At 53.4% G+C, this 25,939-nt stretch overlaps 1 protein-coding gene across 5 annotated transcripts in view; it reads right to left on the bottom strand.

Annotated features, from left to right (window-relative positions):
* The window catches only part of LOC139413900 (dedicator of cytokinesis 3), a 418,571-nt gene that overhangs the window by 68,411 nt on the left and 324,221 nt on the right, over positions 1–25,939 (bottom strand). For all 5 annotated transcript variants that reach the window (XR_011634841.1, XR_011634842.1, XM_071161746.1 and 2 more), the window contains exon 14: positions 17,683–17,808. Coding sequence is in view for 3 of the 5 variants with exons in the window: in XM_071161746.1 (XP_071017847.1) it covers positions 17,683–17,808 (126 nt within the window). In the remaining 2 variants the exon portion in view is untranslated. The remainder of the gene's footprint in view (positions 1–17,682; positions 17,809–25,939) is intronic.

Below are 25,939 nucleotides of genomic sequence, written 5' to 3'. Positions count from 1 at the left end.
GTGGGTAGTGGAGGACAGGGCAGGGTAGTGGAGGGTAGTGGAGAACAGTGGAGGGTAGGGGAGGGCAGGGGAGGACAGGGGAGGTCAGGGGAGGACAGGGGAGGGCAGGGGAGAACAGTGGAGGGCAGGGGAGGGTAGTGGAGGGCAGGGGAGGGCAGTGGAGGGCAGGGGAGGGTAGTGGAGGGCAGGGGAGGGTAGTGGAGGGCAGGGGAGGGTAGTGTAGAACAGGGGAGGGTAGTGGAGAACAAGGGAGGGCAGTGGAGGGTAGGGGAGGGTAGTGGAGGGCAGGGGAGGGTAGTGGAGGGTAGTGGAGAACAGTGGAGGGCAGGGGAGGACAGGGGAGGGTAATGGAGGGCAGTGGAGGGCAGGGGAGGGTAGTGGAGGGCAGGGGAGGGCAGTGGAGAACAGGGGAGGGTAGTGGAGAACAGGGGAGGGTAATGGAGAACAGGGGAGGGTAGTGGAGGGCAGGGGAGGGTAGTGGAGGGCAGTGGAGAACAGGGGAGGGTAGTGGAGAACAGGGGAGGGTAGTGGAGGGCAGTGGAGGGCAGGGGAGGGTAGTGGAGGGCAGGGGAGGGCAGTGGAGGGCAGGGGAGGGAAGTGGAGGGTAGTGGAGGGCAGGGGAGGGTAGTGGAGGGCAGGGGAGGGTAGTAAGGGGAGGGTAGTGGAGGGCAGGGGAGGGCAGTAAGGGGTGGGTAGTGGAGGACAGGGCAGGGTAGTAGAGGGTAGTGGAGGGCAGTGGAGGGTAGTGGAGGGCAGTGGAGGGTAGTGGAGGGCAGGGAAGAGTAGTGGAGGACAGGGGAGGGTAGTGGAGGGCAGGGAAGAGTAGTGGAGGACAGGGGAGGGTAGTGGAGGGCAGTGGAGGGTAGTGGAGAGCATTGGAGGGCAGGGGAGGGTAGTGGAGGGCAGTGGAGGGCAGTGGAGAACAGGGGAGGGTAGTGGAGGGTAGTGGAGGGCAGGGGAGGGTAGTGGAGGGTAGTGGAGGGCAGGGGAGGGTAGTGGAGGGCAGGGGAGGGTAGTAAGGGGAGGGTAGTGGAGGGCAGGGGAGGGCAGTAAGGGGTGGGTAGTGGAGGACAGGGCAGGGTAGTGGATGGTAGTGGAGAACAGTGGAGGGTAGGGGAGGGCAGGGGAGGACAGGGGAGGTCAGGGGAGGACAGGGGAGGGCAGGGGAGAACAGTGGAGGGCAGGGGAGGGTAGTGGAGTGCAGGGGAGGGCAGTGGAGGGCAGGGGAGGGTAGTGGAGGGCAGGGGAGGGTAGTGGAGGGCAGGGGAGGGTAGTGTAGAACAGGGGAGGGTAGTGGAGAACAAGGGAGGGCAGTGGAGGGTAGGGGAGGGTAGTGGAGGGCAGGGGAGGGTAGTGGAGGGTAGTGGAGAACAGTGGAGGGCAGGGGAGGACAGGGGAGGGTAATGGAGGGCAGTGGAGGGCAGGGGAGGGTAGTGGAGGGCAGGGGAGGGCAGTGGAGAACAGGGGAGGGTAGTGGAGAACAGGGGAGGGTAATGGAGAACAGGGGAGGGTAGTGGAGGGCAGTGGAGGGCAGGGGAGGGTAGTGGAGGGCAGGGGAGGGCAGTGGAGGGCAGGGGAGGGAAGTGGAGGGTAGTGGAGGGCAGGGGAGGGTAGTGGAGGGCAGGGGAGGGTAGTAAGGGGAGGGTAGTGGAGGGCAGGGGAGGGCAGTAAGGGGTGGGTAGTGGAGGACAGGGCAGGGTAGTAGAGGGTAGTGGAGAACAGTGGAGGGCAGGGGAGGACAGGGGAGGGCAGGGGAGGACAGGGGAGGGCAGGGGAGAACAGTGGAGGGCAGGGGAGGGTAGTGGAGGGCAGGGGAGGGAAGTGGAGGGCAGGGGAGGGTAGTGGAGGGCAGGGGAGGGCAGTGGAGGGCAGTGGAGGGTAGTGGAGAGCATTGGAGGGCAGGGGAGGGTAGTGGAGGGCAGTGGAGGGCACTGGAGAACAGGGGAGGGTAGTGGAGGGTAGTGGAGGGCAGTGGAGGGTAGTGGAGGGCAGGGGAGTGTAGTGGAGGGCAGGGGAGGGTAGTAAGGGGAGGGTAGTGGAGGGCAGGGGAGGGCAGTAAGGGTTGGGTAGTGGAGGACAGGGCAGGGTAGTGGAGGGTAGTGAAGAACAGTGGAGGGCAGGGGAGGACAGGGGAGGGCAGGGGAGGACAGGGGAGGGCAGGGGAGAACAGTGGAGGGCAGGGGAGGGTAGTGGAGGGCAGGGGAAGGCAGTGGAGGGCAGGGGAGGGTAGTGGAGGGCAGGGGAGGGCAGTGGAGGGCAGGGGAGGGTAGTGGAGGGCAGGGGAGGGAAGTGGAGGGTAGTGGAGGGCAGGGAGGGTAGTGTAGGGCAGGGGAGGGTAGTGGAGAACAGGGGAGGGGAGTGGAGGGTAGGGGAGGGTAGTGGAGGGCAGGGGAGGGCAGTGGAGGGCAGGGGAGGGAAGTGGAGGGTAGTGGAGGGCAGGGGAGGGTAGTGTAGGGCAGGGGAGGGTAGTGGAGAACAGGGGAGGGCAGTGGAGGGTAAGGGAGGGTAGTGGAGGGCAGGGGAGGGTAGTGGAGGGCAGGGGAAGGCAGTGGGGGGCAGTGGAGGGCAGGGGAGGGAAATGGAGGGTAGTGGAGGGCAGGGGAGGGTAGTGTAGGGCAGGGGAGGGTAGTGGAGAACAGGGGAGGGCAGTGGAGGGCAGGGGAGGGCAGGGGAGGGCAGGGGAGGGTAGTGGAGGGCAGGGGAGTGTAGTGGAGGGCAGGGGAGGGCAGATGAGGGTAGTGGAGGGCAGGGGAGGGTAGTGGAGGGCAGGGGAGGGTAGTGGAGGGCAGGGGAGGGTAGTGGAGGGCAGGGGAGGGTAGTGGAGGGCAGGGGAGGGCAGTGGAGAACAGGGGAGGGCAGTGGAGGGCAGGGGAGGGCAGAGGAGGGTAGTGGAGGACAGGGGAGGGTAGTGGAGGGAAGGGGAGGCTAGTCAAGTCAAGATGGAAGCCGAGATCCACCGCTCAGATCTTTTTCAAACACGACTTAAAAACCTAAGCCTATGCAACATTAACCTATTAAAAACAGTTCTGTAGCGATGAGGTTTGTGCAGTAGGTTATAGACCCAATACATTATCACTGCATATTGGCTTCGCTTGAATTGCCCTGCTAATGTTGTTCTTCTCAGACCATTTAGAAATGATATTTAAATATTTTAGTTATACGATCACACTGGTAATAGATCATTTGTTGTAATAACTTGTGAGGCAGCGCTGAGTAAACATAATAATGTGTTGTTTTCTTTTACTGTATCTGATGGGCTGAGAGGAGGGAGCATCTGATGGTCAGTCTGAGAGGAGGGAGCATCTGATGGTCAGTCTGAGAGGAGGGAGCATCTGATGGTCAGTCTGAGAGGAGGGAGCATCTGATGGTCAGTCTGAGGGGAGGGAGCATCTGATGGTCAGTCTGAGGGGAGGGAGCATCTGATGGTCAGTCTGAGGGGAGGGAGCATCTGATGGTCAGTCTGAGAGGAGGGAGCATCTGATGGTCAGTCTGAGGGGAGGGAGCATCTGATGGTCAGTCTGAGAGGAGGGAGCATCTGATGGTCAGTCTGAGAGGAGGGAGCATCTGATGGTCAGTCTGAGAGGAGGGAGCATCTGATGGTCAGTCTGAGAGGAGGGAGCATCTGATGGTCAGTCTGAGAGGAGGGAGCATCTGATGGTCAGTCTGAGAGGAGGGAGCATCTGATGGTCAGTCTGAGGGGAGGGAGCATCTGATGGTCAGTCTGAGGGGAGGGAGCATCTGATGGTCAGTCTGAGAGGAGGGAGCATCTGATGGTCAGTCTGAGAGGAGGGAGCATCTGATGGTCAGTCTGAGAGGAGGGAGCATCTGATGGTCAGTCTGAGGGGAGGGAGCATCTGATGGTCAGTCTGAGGGGAGGGAGCATCTGATGGTCAGTCTGAGAGGAGGGAGCACCTGATGGTCAGTCTGAGGGGAGGGAGCATCTGATGGTCAGTCTGAGAGGAGGGAGCATCTGATGGTCAGTCTGAGAGGAGGGAGCATCTGATGGTCAGTCTGAGAGGAGGGAGCATCTGATGGTCAGTCTGAGGGGAGGGAGCATCTGATGGTCAGTCTGAGGGGAGGGAGCATCTGATGGTCAGTCTGAGGGGAGGGAGCATCTGATGGTCAGTCTGAGAGGAGGGAGCATCTGATGGTCAGTCTGAGAGGAGGGAGCATCTGATGGTCAGTCTGAGGGGAGGGAGCATCTGATGGTCAGTCTGAGGGGAGGGAGCATCTGATGGTCAGTCTGAGGGGAGGGAGCATCTGATGGTCAGTCTGAGAGGAGGGAGCATCTGATGGTCAGTCTGAGGGGAGGGAGCATCTGATGGTCAGTCTGAGGGGAGGGAGCATCTGATGGTCAGTCTGAGGGGAGGGAGCATCTGATGGTCAGTCTGAGGGGAGGGAGCATCTGATGGTCAGTCTGAGAGGAGGGAGCATCTGATGGTCAGTCTGAGAGGAGGGAGCATCTGATGGTCAGTCTGAGGGGAGGGAGCATCTGATGGTCAGTCTGAGAGGAGGGAGCATCTGATGGTCAGTCTGAGGGGAGGGAGCATCTGATGGTCAGTCTGAGAGGAGGGAGCATCTGATGGTCAGTCTGAGGGGAGGGAGCATCTGATGGTCAGTCTGAGGGGAGGGAGCATCTGATGGTCAGTCTGAGGGGAGGGAGCATCTGATGGTCAGTCTGAGAGGAGGGAGCATCTGATGGTCAGTCTGAGGGGAGGGAGCATCTGATGGTCAGTCTGAGAGGAGGGAGCATCTGATGGTCAGTCTGAGAGGAGGGAGCATCTGATGGTCAGTCTGAGGGGAGGGAGCATCTGATGGTCAGTCTGAGAGGAGGGAGCATCTGATGGTCAGTCTGAGAGGAGGGAGCATCTGATGGTCAGTCTGAGGGGAGGGAGCATCTGATGGTCAGTCTGAGGGGAGGGAGCATCTGATGGTCAGTCTGAGAGGAGGGAGCATCTGATGGTCAGTCTGAGGGGAGGGAGCATCTGATGGTCAGTCTGAGGGGAGGGAGCATCTGATGGTCAGTCTGAGGGGAGGGAGCATCTGATGGTCAGTCTGAGGGGAGGGAGCATCTGATGGTCAGTCTGAGAGGAGGGAGCATCTGATGGTCAGTCTGAGGGGAGGGAGCATCTGATGGTCAGTCTGAGAGGAGGGAGCATCTGATGGTCAGTCTGAGAGGAGGGAGCATCTGATGGTCAGTCTGAGGGGAGGGAGCATCTGATGGTCAGTCTGAGAGGAGGGAGCATCTGATGGTCAGTCTGAGGGGAGGGAGCATCTGATGGTCAGTCTGAGAGGAGGGAGCATCTGATGGTCAGTCTGAGAGGAGGGAGCATCTGATGGTCAGTCTGAGAGGAGGGAGCATCTGATGGTCAGTCTGAGAGGAGGGAGCATCTGATGGTCAGTCTGAGAGGAGGGAGCATCTGATGGTCAGTCTGAGAGGAGGGAGCATCTGATGGTCAGTCTGAGAGGAGGGAGCATCTGATGGTCAGTCTGAGGGGAGGGAGCATCTGATGGTCAGTCTGAGGGGAGGGAGCATCTGATGGTCAGTCTGAGGGGAGGGAGCAGCATCTGATGGTCAGTCTGAGGGGAGGGAGCATCTGATGGTCAGTCTGAGAGGAGGGAGCATCTGATGGTCAGTCTGAGAGGAGGGAGCATCTGATGGTCAGTCTGAGGGGAGGGAGCATCTGATGGTCAGTCTGAGAGGAGGGAGCATCTGATGGTCAGTCTCTGATGGTCAGTCTGAGGGAGCATCTGATGGTCAGTCTGAGAGGAGGGAGCATCTGATGGTCAGTCTGAGAGGAGGGAGCATCTGATGGTCAGTCTGAGAGGAGGGAGCATCTGATCTGATGGTCAGTCTGAGAGGAGGGAGCATCTGATGGTCAGTCTGAGAGGAGGGAGCATCTGATGGTCAGTCTGAGAGGAGGGAGCATCTGATGGTCAGTCTGAGAGGAGGGAGCATCTGATGGTCAGTCTGAGAGGAGGGAGCATCTGATGGTCAGTCTGAGAGGAGGGAGCATCTGATGGTCAGTCTGAGAGGAGGGAGCATCTGATGGTCAGTCTGAGGGGAGGGAGCATCTGATGGTCAGTCTGAGGGGAGGGAGCATCTGATGGTCAGTCTGAGAGGAGGGAGCATCTGATGGTCAGTCTGAGAGGAGGGAGCATCTGATGGTCAGTCTGAGAGGAGGGAGCATCTGATGGTCAGTCTGAGGGGAGGGAGCATCTGATGGTCAGTCTGAGGGGAGGGAGCATCTGATGGTCAGTCTGAGAGGAGGGAGCATCTGATGGTCAGTCTGAGGGGAGGGAGCATCTGATGGTCAGTCTGAGAGGAGGGAGCATCTGATGGTCAGTCTGAGAGGAGGGAGCATCTGATGGTCAGTCTGAGAGGAGGGAGCATCTGATGGTCAGTCTGAGCATCTGATGGTCAGTCTGAGGGGAGGGAGCATCTGATGGTCAGTCTGAGGGGAGGGAGCATCTGATGGTCAGTCTGAGAGGAGGGAGCATCTGATGGTCAGTCTGAGAGGAGGGAGCATCTGATGGTCAGTCTGAGGGGAGGGAGCATCTGATGGTCAGTCTGAGGGGAGGGAGCATCTGATGGTCAGTCTGAGGGGAGGGAGCATCTGATGGTCAGTCTGAGAGGAGGGAGCATCTGATGGTCAGTCTGAGGGGAGGGAGCATCTGATGGTCAGTCTGAGGGGAGGGAGCATCTGATGGTCAGTCTGAGGGGAGGGAGCATCTGATGGTCAGTCTGAGGGGAGGGAGCATCTGATGGTCAGTCTGAGAGGAGGGAGCATCTGATGGTCAGTCTGAGAGGAGGGAGCATCTGATGGTCAGTCTGAGGGGAGGGAGCATCTGATGGTCAGTCTGAGAGGAGGGAGCATCTGATGGTCAGTCTGAGGGGAGGGAGCATCTGATGGTCAGTCTGAGAGGAGGGAGCATCTGATGGTCAGTCTGAGGGGAGGGAGCATCTGATGGTCAGTCTGAGGGGAGGGAGCATCTGATGGTCAGTCTGAGGGGAGGGAGCATCTGATGGTCAGTCTGAGGGGAGGGAGCATCTGATGGTCAGTCTGAGAGGAGGGAGCATCTGATGGTCAGTCTGAGAGGAGGGAGCATCTGATGGTCAGTCTGAGAGGAGGGAGCATCTGATGGTCAGTCTGAGGGGAGGGAGCATCTGATGGTCAGTCTGAGAGGAGGGAGCATCTGATGGTCAGTCTGAGAGGAGGGAGCATCTGATGGTCAGTCTGAGGGGAGGGAGCATCTGATGGTCAGTCTGAGAGGAGGGAGCATCTGATGGTCAGTCTGAGGGGAGGGAGCATCTGATGGTCAGTCTGAGAGGAGGGAGCATCTGATGGTCAGTCTGAGAGGAGGGAGCATCTGATGGTCAGTCTGAGAGGAGGGAGCATCTGATGGTCAGTCTGAGGGGAGGGAGCATCTGATGGTCAGTCTGAGGGGAGGGAGCATCTGATGGTCAGTCTGAGAGGAGGGAGCATCTGATGGTCAGTCTGAGGGGAGGGAGCATCTGATGGTCAGTCTGAGAGGAGGGAGCATCTGATGGTCAGTCTGAGGGGAGGGAGCATCTGATGGTCAGTCTGAGAGGAGGGAGCATCTGATGGTCAGTCTGAGAGGAGGGAGCATCTGATGGTCAGTCTGAGAGGAGGGAGCATCTGATGGTCAGTCTGAGGGGAGGGAGCATCTGATGGTCAGTCTGAGGGGAGGGAGCATCTGATGGTCAGTCTGAGAGGAGGGAGCATCTGATGGTCAGTCTGAGGGGAGGGAGCATCTGATGGTCAGTCTGAGGGGAGGGAGCATCTGATGGTCAGTCTGAGGGGAGGGAGCATCTGATGGTCAGTCTGAGGGGAGGGAGCATCTGATGGTCAGTCTGAGAGGAGGGAGCATCTGATGGTCAGTCTGAGGGGAGGGAGCATCTGATGGTCAGTCTGAGAGGAGGGAGCATCTGATGGTCAGTCTGAGAGGAGGGAGCATCTGATGGTCAGTCTGAGGGGAGGGAGCATCTGATGGTCAGTCTGAGAGGAGGGAGCATCTGATGGTCAGTCTGAGGGGAGGGAGCATCTGATGGTCAGTCTGAGAGGAGGGAGCATCTGATGGTCAGTCTGAGAGGAGGGAGCATCTGATGGTCAGTCTGAGAGGAGGGAGCATCTGATGGTCAGTCTGAGGGGAGGGAGCATCTGATGGTCAGTCTGAGGGGAGGGAGCATCTGATGGTCAGTCTGAGAGGAGGGAGCATCTGATGGTCAGTCTGAGGGGAGGGAGCATCTGATGGTCAGTCTGAGGGGAGGGAGCATCTGATGGTCAGTCTGAGGGGAGGGAGCATCTGATGGTCAGTCTGAGGGGAGGGAGCATCTGATGGTCAGTCTGAGGGGAGGGAGCATCTGATGGTCAGTCTGAGAGGAGGGAGCATCTGATGGTCAGTCTGAGAGGAGGGAGCATCTGATGGTCAGTCTGAGGGGAGGGAGCATCTGATGGTCAGTCTGAGGGGAGGGAGCATCTGATGGTCAGTCTGAGAGGAGGGAGCATCTGATGGTCAGTCTGAGGGGAGTGAGCATCTGATGGTCAGTCTGAGGGGAGGGAGCATCTGATGGTCAGTCTGAGGGGAGGGAGCATCTGATGGTCAGTCTGAGGGGAGGGAGCATCTGATGGTCAGTCTGAGAGGAGGGAGCATCTGATGGTCAGTCTGAGGGGAGGGAGCATCTGATGGTCAGTCTGAGGGGAGGGAGCATCTGATGGTCAGTCTGAGAGGAGGGAGCATCTGATGGTCAGTCTGAGGGGAGGGAGCATCTGATGGTCAGTCTGAGGGGAGGGAGCATCTGATGGTCAGTCTGAGGGGAGGGAGCATCTGATGGTCAGTCTGAGAGGAGGGAGCATCTGATGGTCAGTCTGAGAGGAGGGAGCATCTGATGGTCAGTCTGAGGGGAGGGAGCATCTGATGGTCAGTCTGAGAGGAGGGAGCATCTGATGGTCAGTCTGAGGGGAGGGAGCATCTGATGGTCAGTCTGAGAGGAGGGAGGGAGCATCTGATGGTCAGTCTGAGAGGAGGGAGCATCTGATGGTCAGTCTGAGGGGAGGGAGCATCTGATGGTCAGTCTGAGAGGAGGGAGCATCTGATGGTCAGTCTGAGAGGAGGGAGCATCTGATGGTCAGTCTGAGGGGAGGGAGCATCTGATGGTCAGTCTGAGAGGAGGGAGCATCTGATGGTCAGTCTGAGAGGAGGGAGCATCTGATGGTCAGTCTGAGGGGAGGGAGCATCTGATGGTCAGTCTGAGAGGAGGGAGGGAGCATCTGATGGTCAGTCTGAGAGGAGGGAGCATCTGATGGTCAGTCTGAGGGGAGGGAGCATCTGATGGTCAGTCTGAGAGGAGGGAGCATCTGATGGTCAGTCTGAGAGGAGGGAGCATCTGATGGTCAGTCTGAGGGGAGGGAGCATCTGATGGTCAGTCTGAGGGGAGGGAGCATCTGATGGTCAGTCTGAGAGGAGGGAGCATCTGATGGTCAGTCTGAGAGGAGGGAGGGAGCATCTGATGGTCAGTCTGAGAGGAGGGAGCATCTGATGGTCAGTCTGAGGGGAGGGAGCATCTGATGGTCAGTCTGAGAGGAGGGAGCATCTGATGGTCAGTCTGAGAGGAGGGAGCATCTGATGGTCAGTCTGAGGGGAGGGAGCATCTGATGGTCAGTCTGAGAGGAGGGAGCATCTGATGGTCAGTCTGAGAGGAGGGAGCATCTGATGGTCAGTCTGAGAGGAGGGAGCATCTGATGGTCAGTCTGAGGGGAGGGAGCATCTGATGGTCAGTCTGAGAGGAGGGAGCATCTGATGGTCAGTCTGAGAGGAGGGAGCATCTGATGGTCAGTCTGAGGGGAGGGAGCATCTGATGGTCAGTCTGAGAGGAGGGAGCATCTGATGGTCAGTCTGAGAGGAGGGAGCATCTGATGGTCAGTCTGAGAGGAGGGAGCATCTGATGGTCAGTCTGAGAGGAGGGAGCATCTGATGGTCAGTCTGAGAGGAGGGAGCATCTGATGGTCAGTCTGAGGGGAGGGAGCATCTGATGGTCAGTCTGAGGGGAGGGAGCATCTGATGGTCAGTCTGAGGGGAGGGAGCATCTGATGGTCAGTCTGAGGGGAGGGAGCATCTGATGGTCAGTCTGAGGGGAGGGAGCATCTGATGGTCAGTCTGAGGGGAGGGAGCATCTGATGGTCAGTCTGAGGGGAGGGAGCATCTGATGGTCAGTCTGAGAGGAGGGAGCATCTGATGGTCAGTCTGAGGGGAGGGAGCATCTGATGGTCAGTCTGAGAGGAGGGAGCATCTGATGGTCAGTCTGAGAGGAGGGAGCATCTGATGGTCAGTCTGAGAGGAGGGAGCATCTGATGGTCAGTCTGAGAGGAGTGAGCATCTGATGGTCAGTCTGAGAGGAGGGAGCATCTGATGGTCAGTCTGAGAGGAGGGAGCATCTGATGGTCAGTCTGAGGGGAGGGAGCATCTGATGGTCAGTCTGAGGGGAGGGAGCATCTGATGGTCAGTCTGAGGGGAGGGAGCATCTGATGGTCAGTCTGAGGGGAGGGAGCATCTGATGGTCAGTCTGAGAGGAGGGAGCATCTGATGGTCAGTCTGAGGGGAGGGAGCATCTGATGGTCAGTCTGAGGGGAGGGAGCATCTGATGGTCAGTCTGAGGGGAGGGAGCATCTGATGGTCAGTCTGAGAGGAGGGAGCATCTGATGGTCAGTCTGAGAGGAGGGAGCATCTGATGGTCAGTCTGAGAGGAGGGAGCATCTGATGGTCAGTCTGAGAGGAGGGAGCATCTGATGGTCAGTCTGAGAGGAGGGAGCATCTGATGGTCAGTCTGAGAGGAGGGAGCATCTGATGGTCAGTCTGAGGGGAGGGAGCATCTGATGGTCAGTCTGAGGGGAGGGAGCATCTGATGGTCAGTCTGAGAGGAGGGAGCATCTGAATGTCAGTCTGAGGGGAGGGAGCATCTGATGGTCAGTCTGAGGGGAGGGAGCATCTGATGGTCAGTCTGAGAGGAGGGAGCATCTGATGGTCAGTCTGAGGGGAGGGAGCATCTGATGGTCAGTCTGAGAGGAGGGAGCATCTGATGGTCAGTCTGAGGGGAGGGAGCATCTGATGGTCAGTCTGAGGGGAGGGAGCATCTGATGGTCAGTCTGAGAGGAGGGAGCATCTGATGGTCAGTCTGAGAGGAGGGAGCATCTGATGGTCAGTCTGAGAGGAGGGAGCATCTGATGGTCAGTCTGAGAGGAGGGAGCATCTGATGGTCAGTCTGAGGGGAGGGAGCATCTGATGGTCAGTCTGAGGGGAGGGAGCATCTGATGGTCAGTCTGAGAGGAGGGAGCATCTGATGGTCAGTCTGAGAGGAGGGAGCATCTGATGGTCAGTCTGAGGGGAGGGAGCATCTGATGGTCAGTCTGAGGGGAGGGAGCATCTGATGGTCAGTCTGAGAGGAGGGAGCATCTGATGGTCAGTCTGAGGGGAGGGAGCATCTGATGGTCAGTCTGAGAGGAGGGAGCATCTGATGGTCAGTCTGAGGGGAGGGAGCATCTGATGGTCAGTCTGAAGGGAGGGAGCATCTGATGGTCAGTCTGAGAGGAGGGAGCATCTGATGGTCAGTCTGAGGGGAGGGAGCATCTGATGGTCAGTCTGAGAGGAGGGAGCATCTGATGGTCAGTCTGAGAGGAGGGAGCATCTGATGGTCAGTCTGAGAGGAGGGAGCATCTGATGGTCAGTCTGAGAGGAGGGAGCATCTGATGGTCAGTCTGAGAGGAGGGAGCATCTGATGGTCAGTCTGAGGGGAGGGAGCATCTGATGGTCAGTCTGAGGGGAGGGAGCATCTGATGGTCAGTCTGAGAGGAGGGAGCATCTGATGGTCAGTCTGAGGGGAGGGAGCATCTGATGGTCAGTCTGAGAGGAGGGAGCATCTGATGGTCAGTCTGAGGGGAGGGAGCATCTGATGGTCAGTCTGAGGGGAGGGAGCATCTGATGGTCAGTCTGAGAGGAGGGAGCATCTGATGGTCAGTCTGAGGGGAGGGAGCATCTGATGGTCAGTCTGAGAGGAGGGAGCATCTGATGGTCAGTCTGAGAGGAGGGAGCATCTGATGGTCAGTCTGAGAGGAGGGAGCATCTGATGGTCAGTCTGAGAGGAGGGAGCATCTGATGGTCAGTCTGAGAGGAGGGAGCATCTGATGGTCAGTCTGAGGGGAGGGAGCATCTGATGGTCAGTCTGAGGGGAGGGAGCATCTGATGGTCAGTCTGAGAGGAGGGAGCATCTGATGGTCAGTCTGAGGGGAGGGAGCATCTGATGGTCAGTCTGAGAGGAGGGAGCATCTGATGGTCAGTCTGAGGGGAGGGAGCATCTGATGGTCAGTCTGAGGGGAGGGAGCATCTGATGGTCAGTCTGAGAGGAGGGAGCATCTGATGGTCAGTCTGAGGGGAGGGAGCATCTGATGGTCAGTCTGAGGGGAGTGAGCATCTGATGGTCAGTCTGAGAGGAGGGAGCATCTGATGGTCAGTCTGAGAGGAGGGAGCATCTGATGGTCAGTCTGAGAGGAGGGAGCATCTGATGGTCAGTCTGAGGGGAGGGAGCATCTGATGGTCAGTCTGAGGGGAGTGAGCATCTGATGGTCAGTCTGAGGGGAGGGAGCATCTGATGGTCAGTCTGAGGGGAGGGAGCATCTGATGGTCAGTCTGAGGGGAGGGAGCATCTGATGGTCAGTCTGAGAGGAGGGAGCATCTGATGGTCAGTCTGAGAGGAGGGAGCATCTGATGGTCAGTCTGAGAGGAGGGAGCATCTGATGGTCAGTCTGAGAGGAGGGAGCATCTGATGGTCAGTCTGAGGGGAGGGAGCATCTGATGGTCAGTCTGAGAGGAGGGAGCATCTGATGGTCAGTCTGAGGGGAGGGAGCATCTGATGGTCAGTCTGAGAGGAGGGAGCATCTGATGGTCAGTCTGAGGGGAGGGAGCATCTGATGGTCAGTCTGAGGGGAGGGAGCATCTGATGGTCAGTCTGAGAGGAGGGAGCATCTGATGGTCAGTCTGAGGGGAGGGAGCATCTGATGGTCAGTCTGAGGGGAGGGAGCATCTGATGGTCAGTCTGAGGGGAGGGAGCATCTGATGGTCAGTCTGAGGGGAGGGAGCATCTGATGGTCAGTCTGAGGGGAGGGAGCATCTGATGGTCAGTCTGAGGGGAGGGAGCATCTGATGGTCAGTCTGAGAGGAGGGAGCATCTGATGGTCAGTCTGAGGGGAGGGAGCATCTGATGGTCAGTCTGAGAGGAGGGAGCATCTGATGGTCAGTCTGAGGGGAGGGAGCATCTGATGGTCAGTCTGAGAGGAGGGAGCATCTGATGGTCAGTCTGAGAGGAGGGAGCATCTGATGGTCAGTCTGAGGGGAGGGAGCATCTGATGGTCAGTCTGAGGGGAGGGAGCATCTGATGGTCAGTCTGAGAGGAGGGAGCATCTGATGGTCAGTCTGAGGGGAGGGAGCATCTGATGGTCAGTCTGAGAGGAGGGAGCATCTGATGGTCAGTCTGAGAGGAGGGAGCATCTGATGGTCAGTCTGAGGGGAGGGAGCATCTGATGGTCAGTCTGAGAGGAGGGAGCATCTGATGGTCAGTCTGAGGGGAGGGAGCATCTGATGGTCAGTCTGAGAGGAGGGAGCATCTGATGGTCAGTCTGAGAGGAGGGAGCATCTGATGGTCAGTCTGAGGGGAGGGAGCATCTGATGGTCAGTCTGAGGGGAGGGAGCATCTGATGGTCAGTCTGAGAGGAGGGAGCATCTGATGGTCAGTCTGAGGGGAGGGAGCATCTGATGGTCAGTCTGAGAGGAGGGAGCATCTGATGGTCAGTCTGAGGGGAGGGAGCATCTGATGGTCAGTCTGAGGGGAGTGAGCATCTGATGGTCAGTCTGAGGGGAGGGAGCATCTGATGGTCAGTCTGAGGGGAGGGAGCATCTGATGGTCAGTCTGAGGGGAGGGAGCATCTGATGGTCAGTCTGAGAGGAGGGAGCATCTGATGGTCAGTCTGAGGGGAGGGAGCATCTGATGGTCAGTCTGAGGGGAGTGAGCATCTGATGGTCAGTCTGAGGGGAGGGAGCATCTGATGGTCAGTCTGAGGGGAGGGAGCATCTGATGGTCAGTCTGAGGGGAGGGAGCATCGGTGAGGCTGCATTGTAGCGTGAGTGGAAGTAGGGAGGATGTGCATTTTATGGCTTATAATAGTGACAGCAGCTGTATTCGTTGTCTCTCTAGTCATTGGCTTTAAAGTTTTAAAATCTCACATGATCAACTTTGATGTGAGTTCAATGCTTATTTTTTCTGTCTATGGTGCGAGCTATCTAAGCTTTCTGATTGGCCAGCAGTAGGCCTATAAATTCACTTGATTTGTTCTTTGGCCTGCAGGGTATGCGGAGTTCTAGCTTCAGACACCTGAAATGGTTCAAAATGGGAACGCTTTGCCTTTCCGGGCACTAGGACTGCTGTATCAAGTGCACCTATCACCAACAGAAGATTGGTTAAGGAATGCAAGTCTTTATCATTGTTTTTTTTACAGAAATGTTTGGTGATCGATTAGGAACGCCTTGAAGATCAACCAGTTGACCGCGATCGACCGGTTGGTTGACCACAACTCTCCCTTGTAAACGAGACTGTGTCTCAATGACACTTTCCTAATCTCATATCTTATCATGTAAGTTTGGCGAGCGTTGTGATTGGAATGACGATAGACACAGAAACTGTTAAGGGAGACTATTCTTGACCAATCAAATTGAGCCATGCTAAATTTAACCATAGCCAGCTTGTGGCATGTAACATGATACAGGGCTCTCATTAACTTGTCTCCACTATAGCCGAGCACACAGGGCCCAAAACAAGCACCCAGAGAGTTGAACTGGTTAACTTGTCTCCACTATAGCTGAGCACACAGGGCCCAAAACAAGCACCCAGAGAGTTGAACTGGTTAACTTGTCTCCACTATAGCCGAGCACACAGGGCCCAAAACAAGCACTCAGACAGTTGAACTGGTTAACTTGTCTCCACTATAACCAAGCACACAGGGCCCAAAACAAGCACTCAGACAGTTGAACTGGTTAACTTGTCTCCACTATAGCCAAGCACACAGGGCCCAAAACAAGCACTCAGACAGTTGAACTGGTTAACTTGTCTCCACTATAACCTAGCAAACCGGTTATTTATTTTAACTAGGCAAGTCAAGAACAAATTCTTATTTTCAATGACAGCCTATGAACAGTGCTGTGTTCAGAGGCAGATTTTTACCTTGTCAGCTCGCTCAGGGATTTGAGCTTGCAACCTTTCTGTCACGCCCTGACCATAGAGAGCCTTTTTATTCTCTATTCTGGTTGGGTCGGGGTGTGACTAGGGTGGGTAATCTAGGTTGTTTTATTTCTATGTTGGTCTGGTATGGTTCCCAATCAGAGGCAGCGCTTTATCGTCGTCTCTGATTGGGGATCATATTTAGGCAGCCATTTCCCCACTGTTTTTTGTGGGATCTTGTTTATGAGTAGTTGCCTGTGAGCACTTCAAAGCTTCACGTATCGTTGGCTTTTTATTGTTTTGTGCGTTTCACGTCAATAAATATGTGGAACCCTTTGAAGAGGGGGAAGAGGGGGAGGACCGCTGAGCTTTGGTCCGAATGTTCTTAGGACGGTCGTGACACTTTCGGTTACTAGTCAAACGCTCTAACCACTAGGCTACCAGGTTTAATTTTCATTTGATTTATTTCACCTTTATTCAACCGGGTAGGCAAGTTGAGAACAAGTTCTCATTTACAATTGTGACCTGGCCAAGATAAAGCAAAGCAGTTCGACACATACAACGTTGGTAGAACCCTTTGAAGAGAGGGATGACCGCAGCTGCTTTCCAATCTATGGGAATCTCAGACGACACGAAAGAGAGGTTGAACAGGCTAGTAATAGGGGTGGCAACAATTTCGGCAGAACATTTTAGAAAGAAAGGGTCCAGATTGTCTAGCCCGGCTGATTTGTAGGGGTCCAGATTTTGCAGCTCTTTCAGAACATCAGCTGACTGCTTAACACATCTCCACTATAGCCAGTCAGCTACATAAAGAATGGCACTGGTTTGTGTTCCCTCATTTGGGGCTAAGACCCTCAGAGGGAAATACACTATTTTCATTATTTGGATTGAGACACCCGAAATATGTAGGATCTTAATTTGATCATTGCCGTTATTTGAGGTTTAAAAAGGCTTCTGAAGTTTGTAATTTTTACTTTGACATTTCATAATTGATTTTCCCTTACATGTGGTGTAAGTGGTGGAAAAAGTACCCAATTGTCATACTTGAGTAAAAGTCAAGACACCTTAACAGAAAATTAAAGTCACCAAGTAAAAAATACTTGAGTAAAAGTCTAAAAGTATTTGGTTTTAAATATACTTGAGTGTCAAAAGTACATGTAATTGCCAGAAAAATACATAGCAAAATTAAAAGTAGAAAGTAGCAAAAGTAAATGTATAAATAATTTCAAATGACTTATATTAAGCAAACCAGACGGCGCAAATGTCTTGTTCTAATTAAATGTATTTACGGATAGCCAGAGGCACACCTCAGCACTCAGACAGCATTTACAAACAAAGCATTTGTGTTTAGTTAGTGCGGCAGATTAGCAGTAGGGATGACCAGGGATGTCCCCTACAAAAAGTTGTTATAATCCATATTTCCTGTTGCTGCAAGATTATTTTTCCTTCAGTAGCAAACTGTCTCAAATTAAGATCCTACATCTTTACTACACAGACCTGGGGCCAAATACTATTTGAGTTTTGGATTTAGCCTGGAGTCCCAGATGGACAGGGTTTGTAGTTTTCTGTTAAAAGAAACTCAATAAAATCACAGATAAATTATATGAAATGATTCCAAATACCATTTGAACCCAGGTCTGCCACTCGGACCCAGACTAATTGATTTATCGGCAATTCATTCCGACAAGGATTTGAAGTGATTAGCTTTGCATGTGAATTGAATGCAGTGGGACCCGAGTGTGATTATAAAGACAAGCTGGAGACTAGTCTATTCACAAACAAATTAACCTGGGCTGAGATGAGAATGGGGAAGGGATATGGAATAACGGAATGAGGGTTTAGAAGCTGAGTGGAATATTGATTGGTGTGGGGGGGGGGGGGCCGACGAGGACGACGACATCAATCATTAAGTGGACTATAAGAATGTGGACCACAACAGTGCATACGGACAGACAGACAGACAGAAGGATGGACAGACAGAAAGAGGTGAGGGACTCTTGTCACTTTGTGTTGCTAGGCTTTAGAACCAGACTGCTGTCACAGCATTTCAGAAGGAAACAGGGCAAAGCAGAGCCAAGACAAGTCTCCTGTACTGTGTAGCCTACATGGTCAAATGCACCAACCCATCCACATACATTCAAGCTTACTTTAGCCAGAAATACCAACAACTGCATTGAAACAATGGCTGCATCCCAATAATCTCTCCTTTCTCTTGAAGTGTACACTAGTTCACTTTACTGATTTGAAAGGAAATGACTGAGATAAGAAGACTCCCTCTAGCCCATGTCTCCACCAATCCAGTGCATTTAGATTTGTGGGAAGTAGTGAACACTTCAGGAGAAAGGAGCTATTATTGGGAGTTACCCAATATAACGTCAGTAGCACAGCCCAGTTCTCACCTGGCATGATGACATCGGGGAAGCCCAGCTTGCGTGTAATGGCCACGCCCCTATTGAAAATCATAGGGTTCTCTCTCCTGATTTGTTCCATCTCTCCTCTCAGCAGCTGGAGAGAGATTATCAGACCTGAGGAGGAGAAGACAGAGAGAGAGATTATCAGACCTGAGGAGGACAATACAGAGAGAGAGAGAGAGAGAGAGAGAGAGAGAGAGAGAGAGAGAGAGAGAGATTATCAGACTTGAGGAGGAGAAAAGAGAGAGACAGAGAGAGATTATCAGACCTGAGGAGGAGAAAAGAGAGAGACAGAGAGAGAGAGTATCAGACTTGAGAAGACAGAGAGATATACAGTGGGGCAAAAAAGTATTTAGTCAGCCACCAATTGTGCATGTTCTCCCATTTAAAAAGATGAGAGAGGCCTGTAATTTTCATCATGGGTACATTGTAGGATTTTTAATGAATTTATTTGCAAATTATGGTGGAAAATAAGTATTTGGTCACCTACAAACAAGCAAGATTTCTGGCTCTCACAGACCTTTAAGGGGCTCCTCTGTCCTCCACTCGTTACCTGTATTAATGGCACCTGTTTGAACTTGTTATCAGTATAAAAGACAACTGTCCACAACCTCAAACAGTCACACTCCAAACTCCACTATGGCCAAGACGGACTTTCCCTTAAGCTCCTCCCTCATAATCGGAAACATTCCCTTTTAAGTGAGATTGTTTTTTTGTAACCATTCCTCTCCCTTAATGAATGTTTTGTCTGAACTACTTTCATTTGGACACCAGAAACACAATTGTAGACCTGCACCAGGCTGGGAAGACTGAATCTGCAATAGGTAAGCAGCTTGGTTTGAAGAAATCAACTGTGGGAGCAATTATTAGGAAATGGAAGACATACAAGACCACTGATAATCTCCCTCGATCTGGGGTATCTGGGCAAGATCTCACCCCGTGGGGTGAAAATGATCACAAGAACGGTGAGCAAAAATCCCAGAACCACACAGGGTGACCTAGTGAATGCCCTGCAGAGAGCTGGGACCAAAGTAACAAAGCCTACCATCAGTAACACACTACGCCGCCAGGGACTCAAATCCTGCAGTGCCAGACGTGTCCCCCTGCTTAAGCCAGTACATATCCAGGCCCGTCTGAAGTTTGCTAGACAGCATTTGGATGATCCAGAAGAAGATTGGGAGAATGTCATATGGTCAGATGAAACCAAACTATAACTTTTTGGTAAAAACTCAACTCGTCGTGTTTGGAGGACAAAGAATGCTGAGTTGCATCCAAAGAACACCATACCTTCTGGTGTCGCCGGCCTACTAGCCATCACCGGCCCACTAGCCATCACCGGCCTACTAGCCATCACCGGCCTACTAGTCATCACCGGCCTACTAGCCATCACCGGCCTACTAGCCATCACCGGCCTACTAGTCATCACCGGCCTCCTAGTAATCACCGGCCTACTAGCCATCACCGGCCAAGTAGCCATCACCGGCCTACTAGTCATCACCGGCCTACTAGCCATCACCGGCCTACTAGTCATCACCGGCCTACTAGCCATCACCGGCCTACTAGTCATCACCGGCCTACTAGTCATCACCGGCCTACTAGTTATCACCGGCCTACTAGCCATCACCGGCCTACTAGCCATCACCGGCCTACTAGTCATCACCGGCCTACTAGTCATCACCGGCCTACTAGCCATCACCGGCCTACTAGTCATCAACGGCCTACTAGTCATCACCGGCCTACTAGCCATCACCGGCCTACTAGCCATCACCGGCCTACTAGTAATCACCGGCCTACTAGTAATCACCAGCCTACTAGTCATCACCGGCCTACTAGCCATCACCGGCCTACTAGCCATCACCGGCCTACCAGTCATCACCGGCCTACTAGCCATCACCGGCCTACTAGCCATCACCGGCCTACTAGTCATCACCGTCCTCCTAGTAATCACCGGCCTACTAGCCATCACCGGCCTACTAGCCATCACCGGCCAACTAGCCATCACCGGCCTACTAGTCATCACCGGCCTGCTAGCCATCACCGGCCTACTAGCCATCACCGGCCTACTAGTCATCACCGGCCTGCTAGTCATCACCGGCCTGCTAGCCATCACCGGCCTGCTAGTCATCACCGGCCTACTAGTCATCACCGGCCTACTAGCCATCACCGGCCTACTAGTCATCACCGGCCTACTAGTCATCACCGGCCTACTAGTCATCACCGGCCTACTAGTCATCACCGGCCTACTAGCCATCACCGGCCTACTAGTCATCACCGGCCTACTAGCCATCACCGGCCTACTAGCCATCACCGGCCTGCTAGTCATCACCGGCCTACTAGCCATCACCGGCCCACTAGCCATCACCGGCCTGCTAGCCATCACCGGCCTGCTAGTCATCACCGGCCTGCTAGCCATCACCGGCCTACTAGTCATCACCGGCCTACTAGTCATCACCGGCCTACTAGTCATCACTGGCCTGCTAATCACCGGCCTACTAGCCATCACCAGCCTACTAGCCATCACCGGCCTGCTAGTCATCACCGGCCTGCTAGTCATCACCGGCCTGCTAGTCGTCACCGGCCTGCTAGTCATCACCGGTGTTCTAGTCATCACCGGCCTGCTAGTCATCACCGGCCTGCTAGTCATCACCGGCCTACTAGCCGTCACCGGCCTGCTAGCCATCACCGGCCTGCTAGCCATCACCTACCTGCTAGTCATCACCGGCCTACTAGCCATCACCGGCCTACTAGTCATCACCGGCCTACTAGTCATCACCGGCCTGCTAGTCATCACCGGCCTACTAGTCATCACCGGCCTGCTAGTCATCACCGGCCTACTAGCCATCACCGGCCTGCTAGTCATCACCGGCCTACTAGTCATCACCGGCCTACTAGCCATCACCGGCCTACTAGTCATCACCGGCCTACTAGCCATCACCGGCCTACTAGCCATCACCGGCCTGCTAGCCATCACCGGCCTGCTAGTCATCACCGGCCTACTAGTCATCACCGGCCTGCTAGTCATCACCGGCCTACCAGTCATCACCGGCCTACCAGCCATCACCGGCCTACTAGCCATCACCGGCCTACTAGTCATCACCGGCCTACTAGCCATCACCGGCCTACTAGTCATCACCGGCCTACTAGTCATCACCGGCCTACTAGTCATCACCGGCCTACTAGTCATCACCGGCCTACTAGCCATCACCGGCCTACTAGCCATCACCGGCCTGCTAGTCATCACCGGCCTACTAGTCATCACCGGCCTACTAGTCATCACCGGCCTACTAGCCATCACCGGCCTACTAGTCATCACCGGCCTACTAGTCATCACCGGCCTACTAGTCATCACCGGCCTACTAGCCATCACCGGCCTACTAGCCATCACCGGCCTACTAGCCATCACCGGCCTACTAGCCATCACCGGCCTGCTAGTCATCACCGGCCTACTAGTCATCACCGGCCTACTAGTCATCACCGGCCTACTAGCCATCACCGGCCTGCTAGTCATCACCGGCCTACTAGTCATCACCGGCCTACTAGTCATCACCGGCCTACTAGCCATCACCGGCCTACTAGCCATCACCGGCCTACTAGCCATCACCGGCCTACTAGTCATCACCGGCCTACTAGTCATCACCGGCCTACTAGTCATCACCGGCCTACTAGTCATCACCGGCCTACTAGCCATCACCGATCCATGTTTGTTTTGTCTTTGTCTTTCACACCTGGTTTTCATTTGCTTTAATTTCTGTGTGTATATTTACCCCTGTTTCCCGCTTAGGTTTGTGCAGGATTATTTTTCATGTTGCTCGTTGAGGTTTTCCTCAGTTCATTCACGTGTGTACAGTGTTGTAGGAAAAGTAAGGAGCCTTGTTTTTGGACTTGCCTATTAAAGACGCTACTTTGACATCTCTGCTCTCCTGCGCTTGACTTCCTTAGCCACCTCAGTACAAAGTCGCAACAGTACAGTACTTCAGTGAGGGGAAGAGGAGAGGAGGACCTTAGAAAGCATTTTTTTATTGCAATTTTTTGGGCAGCAAATGGCCAGACATTAGAAGATGGTGCGAGCATGGATAAATAATGTAACTCAACCCTGCAGCGACTTCATCTACTATTGCAGACACTACGGCATTATGCTATCATCAAAACATCACCACCCATTGATTGCCTCACCCACTGTCAGTGTGTGTGTGTGTGTGTGTGTGTGTGTGTGTGTGTGTGTGTGTGTGTGTGTGTGTGTGTGTGTGTGTGTGTGTGTGTGTGTGTGTGTGTGTGTGTGTGTGTGTGTGTGTGTGTGTGAGCGTGGACTTTTAACATAAAGAGAGCATTTTTTTTTATTCTGCCTGCCTTTTTCTCAACCATTTAAAAGCCTGAGGTATTGTAGCTGCAGTTGTTTGAAGTTTCATACATATTGAATGGCTCCCTGAGGATGCTAACAGCTAACCAACTCGGAGCTGAACAGCTGCTGAAACAGAAACTCCCACGGATGTACAGAGAAGAGGCGAGGAAGGTATTCTGCTTTTCTGTCTTTATGTTTTTCGGGTCTAAAATGGACAAAAGATTACAACATAATAAATCAGTCTGCTTCTCATATTACCCTCAGCAGCTGTCTCAATCAGAAAGAAAAGTTTAGAAAGAAAAAAGTCAGACCTTCTAGATGTGGACTATAGTGACACTATGTTATGGGTAGATGGGGACTATAGTGACTCTAAGTTATGGGTAGATTGGGACTATAGTGACTCTATGTTATGGGTAGATTGGGACTATAGTGACTCTATGTTATGGGTAGATGGGTAGATGAGGCTATATACGAGGAGTGCCAGTACTGAGTCAATGTGCAGGGTACCAGGTAGTAATGAGGCTATATACGAGGAGTACCAGTACTGAGTCAATGTGCAGGGGTACCAGGTAGTAATGAGGCTATATACGAGGAGTACCAGTACTGAGTCAATGTGCAGGGTACCAGGTAGTAATGTGGCTATATACGAGGAGTACCAGTACTGAGTCAATGTGCAGGGGTACCAGGTAGTAATGAGGCTATATACGAGGAGTACCAGTACTGAGTCAATGTACAGTGGCACAAGATATTTGAAGTAATTGAGATAGTACATGTTGGTAGGGGTAAAAGTGACAAGCCAATCGGGATATATAATAGACAGAGTAGCAGCAGCATATGTGAAAGCATGTCTATGTGTGAGTATGTGTTTGTGGCTACAATATGCACATGTGTGTGTGTGTGTGAGTTTTGTGTGTGTGAGTGTACAGTGCATTCGGAAGGTATTTAGACCCCTTGACTTTTTACAAATTGTGTTACGTTACGAAGCCACTCCTCAGTAAAAAGGCAAATGACAGCCCGCTTGGAATTTGCCAAAAGGCACCTAAAGACTCTCAGACCATGAGAAACAAGATTCTCTGTTCTGATGATACCAAGATTGAACTCTTTGGCCTGAATGCCAAGGATCACGTCTGGAGGAAACTTGGCACCATCTCTACGGTGAAGCATGGTGGTGGCAGGATCATGCTGTGGGGATGTTTTTCAGTTGCAGGGACTGGGAGACTAGTCAGGATCGAGGGAAAGATGAAGGGAGAAAAGTACAGAGAGATCCACACAGCCAAGACAACGCAGGTGTCTGAATGTCCTTGAGTGGCCCAGCCAGAGGCCTGAATTGAACCCGATTGAACACCTCTGGAGAGACCTGAAAATAGCTGTGCAGAGACACTCCCCATCCAACCTTACAGAGCTTGAGAGGATCTGCAGATAAGAATGGCGGAAACTCCCCAAATACAGGTGTGCCAAGCTTGTAGCGTAATACCCAAGAAGACTCAAAGCTGTAATCACTGCCATAGGTGCTTCAACAAAGTACTAAGTAAAAGTGTCTGAATACTTATGTAATTTTCAATACATTTGCTTTGCCATTTATTTGGTATTATGTCTTGGGGGTAGAAGCTGTTAAGGAGCCTTTTGGTCCTAGACTTGGTACTTTGATACCGCTTGCCGTGTGGTAGCAGAGAGAACAGTCTATGACTTGGGTGGCTGGAGTCTTTGATAACATTTTTAGAGCCTTCCTCTGACTCCGCCTCTGTAGCGCCTTGCGGTCGAATGCCTCAAACAGCAAGCCGATGTAGAAGCACAGTGGACAAACTCCCTAGAAAATACAAAAACCAAGGAAGAGCCGGACTATGATTGGCACCACGCTGATGGGATCCTGGCACCACACTGATGGGCTCCTGGTACCACACTACCTGGTCTCCCTATAGGCTGTCTCATCGTTGTCGGTGATCAGGCCTACCACCGCTGTGTCAATGGTAAACTTGTTGATGGTGATGGTGTCGTGCAGTCATGGATGAACAATAGTCCCAGGGTCCTTAGCTTAGTGATGAGCTTCGTGGGCACTATGGTGTTGAACGCTGAGCTGTAGTCAATGAACAGCATTCTCACGTAGGTGTTCCTTTTGTTCCTATTGCACCGGACAAATCTCTATTGTGTGGTGCAATAGAGATTGTGTCATCTGTGGATGTGTTGGGGAATTGGAGTGGCTCCATGGTTTCTGGGATGATGGTGTTGATATGAGCCATGTCCAGCCATCAAAGCATTTCAGGGTTACAGATATGAGTTCTACGGCTCGGTAGTCATTTAGACAGGTTACCTTGGTCTTCTTGGGCACAGGGACTATGGTGGTTTTCTTAAAACATGTTGGTATTACAGACACTTGCCAGTTGGTCAGTGGATGCTCTGAGTACACGTCCTGGTAATCTGTCTGGCCCTGCAGCCTTAACCTGAATATTAACCTGTTTAAAGGTCTACTCACATCGGCTATGGAGAGCGAGATTACACAGTCGTCAGGATCAGCTGGTGCTCTCACGCATGGTTCAGTGTTGCTTGCCTCGAAGCGAGGCATAGAATACATTTAGCTCATCTGGTAGGCTCTCATCACTGGGTAGTTCTCTGCTGGGTTTCCCTTTGTAATCTGTGATAGTTTGCCACATCCGACGAGCGTCAGAGTCGGTGTAGTAGGATTTAATCTCAGTCTTATATTAACGTTTTGCTAGTTGGATGGTTTGTCAGAGGGCGTAGCTGGATTTCTTATATGCGTCCGGATTAGAGTCCTGCTCCTTAAAAGTGGCAGTCCCAGCCATTAGCTCAGTGCGGATGTTGCCTGTAATCCATGGCTTCTGGTTGGGATATGTATGTACGGTTAATGTGGGGAAGACAACGTCGATGCACATGAAGCTGGTGACTGATGTGTTAAACTCCCCAATGCCATTGGATGAATCCCGGGACATATTCCAGTCTGCGGAAGTGAAACAGTCCTGTCGCTTAGCATCCACTTCATCGGACCACTTCTGTATTGAGCACGTCACTGGTACTTCCTGTTTGAGTTTTTGCTTGCAAGCAGGAATCAGGAGGATATAGTTATGGTCAGATTTGCCAAATCACTGATGTGATCTTCCTGTCTGGGTTGGCGCTCCCCCTTGGGTTGTGCCGTGGCGGACGTCTTTGTGGGCTATACTCGGCCTTGTCTCAGGATGATAAGTTGGTGGTTGAAGATATCCCTCTAGTGGTGTGGGGGCTGTGCTTTCGCAAAGTGGGTGGGGCCACAGTGGGTGGGGCCTTCCAAAGTGAGTGGGGCCTTCCTGTTTGGCCCTGTCTGGGGGTATCATCGGATGGGGCCACAGTGTTTCCTGAACCCTCCTGTCTCAGCCTCCAGTATTTATGCTGCAGTAGTTTATGTGTCGGGGGGATAGGGTCAGTTTGTTATATCTGGAGTACTTCTCCTGTCTTATCGGTGTCCTGTGTGAATTTAAGATTGCTCTCTCTAATTCTCTCTTTCTCTCTTTCTTTCTCTCTCTCCGAGGACCTGGGCACTAGGACCATGCCTCAGGACAACCTGGAATGATGACTCCTTGCTGTCCCCAGTCCACCTGGCCGTGCTGCTGCTCCAGTTTCAACTGTTCTGCCTGTGGCTATGGAATCCTGACCTGTTCACCGGACGTGCTACCTGTCCCAGACCTATTATTTGACCATGCTGGTCATTTATGAACATTTGAACATCTTGGCCATGTTCTGTTATAATCTCCACCCGGCACAGCCAGAAGAGGACTGGCCACCCCACATAGCCTGGTTCCTCTCTAGGTTTCTTCCTAGGTTTTGGCCTTTCTAGGGAGTTTTTCCTAGCCAACGTGCTTCTACACCTGCATTGCTTGCTGTTTGGGGATTAGGCTGGGTTTCTGTTACAGCACTTTG

Source organism: Oncorhynchus clarkii, chromosome 7, assembly GCF_045791955.1.
Source record: "Oncorhynchus clarkii lewisi isolate Uvic-CL-2024 chromosome 7, UVic_Ocla_1.0, whole genome shotgun sequence".
In the NCBI taxonomy this organism is placed as follows: Eukaryota; Metazoa; Chordata; class Actinopteri; order Salmoniformes; family Salmonidae; genus Oncorhynchus; species Oncorhynchus clarkii.
The sequence above is the reverse complement of the archived record's forward strand: the minus strand, read 5'-3'. Positions and strand labels throughout refer to the sequence as shown.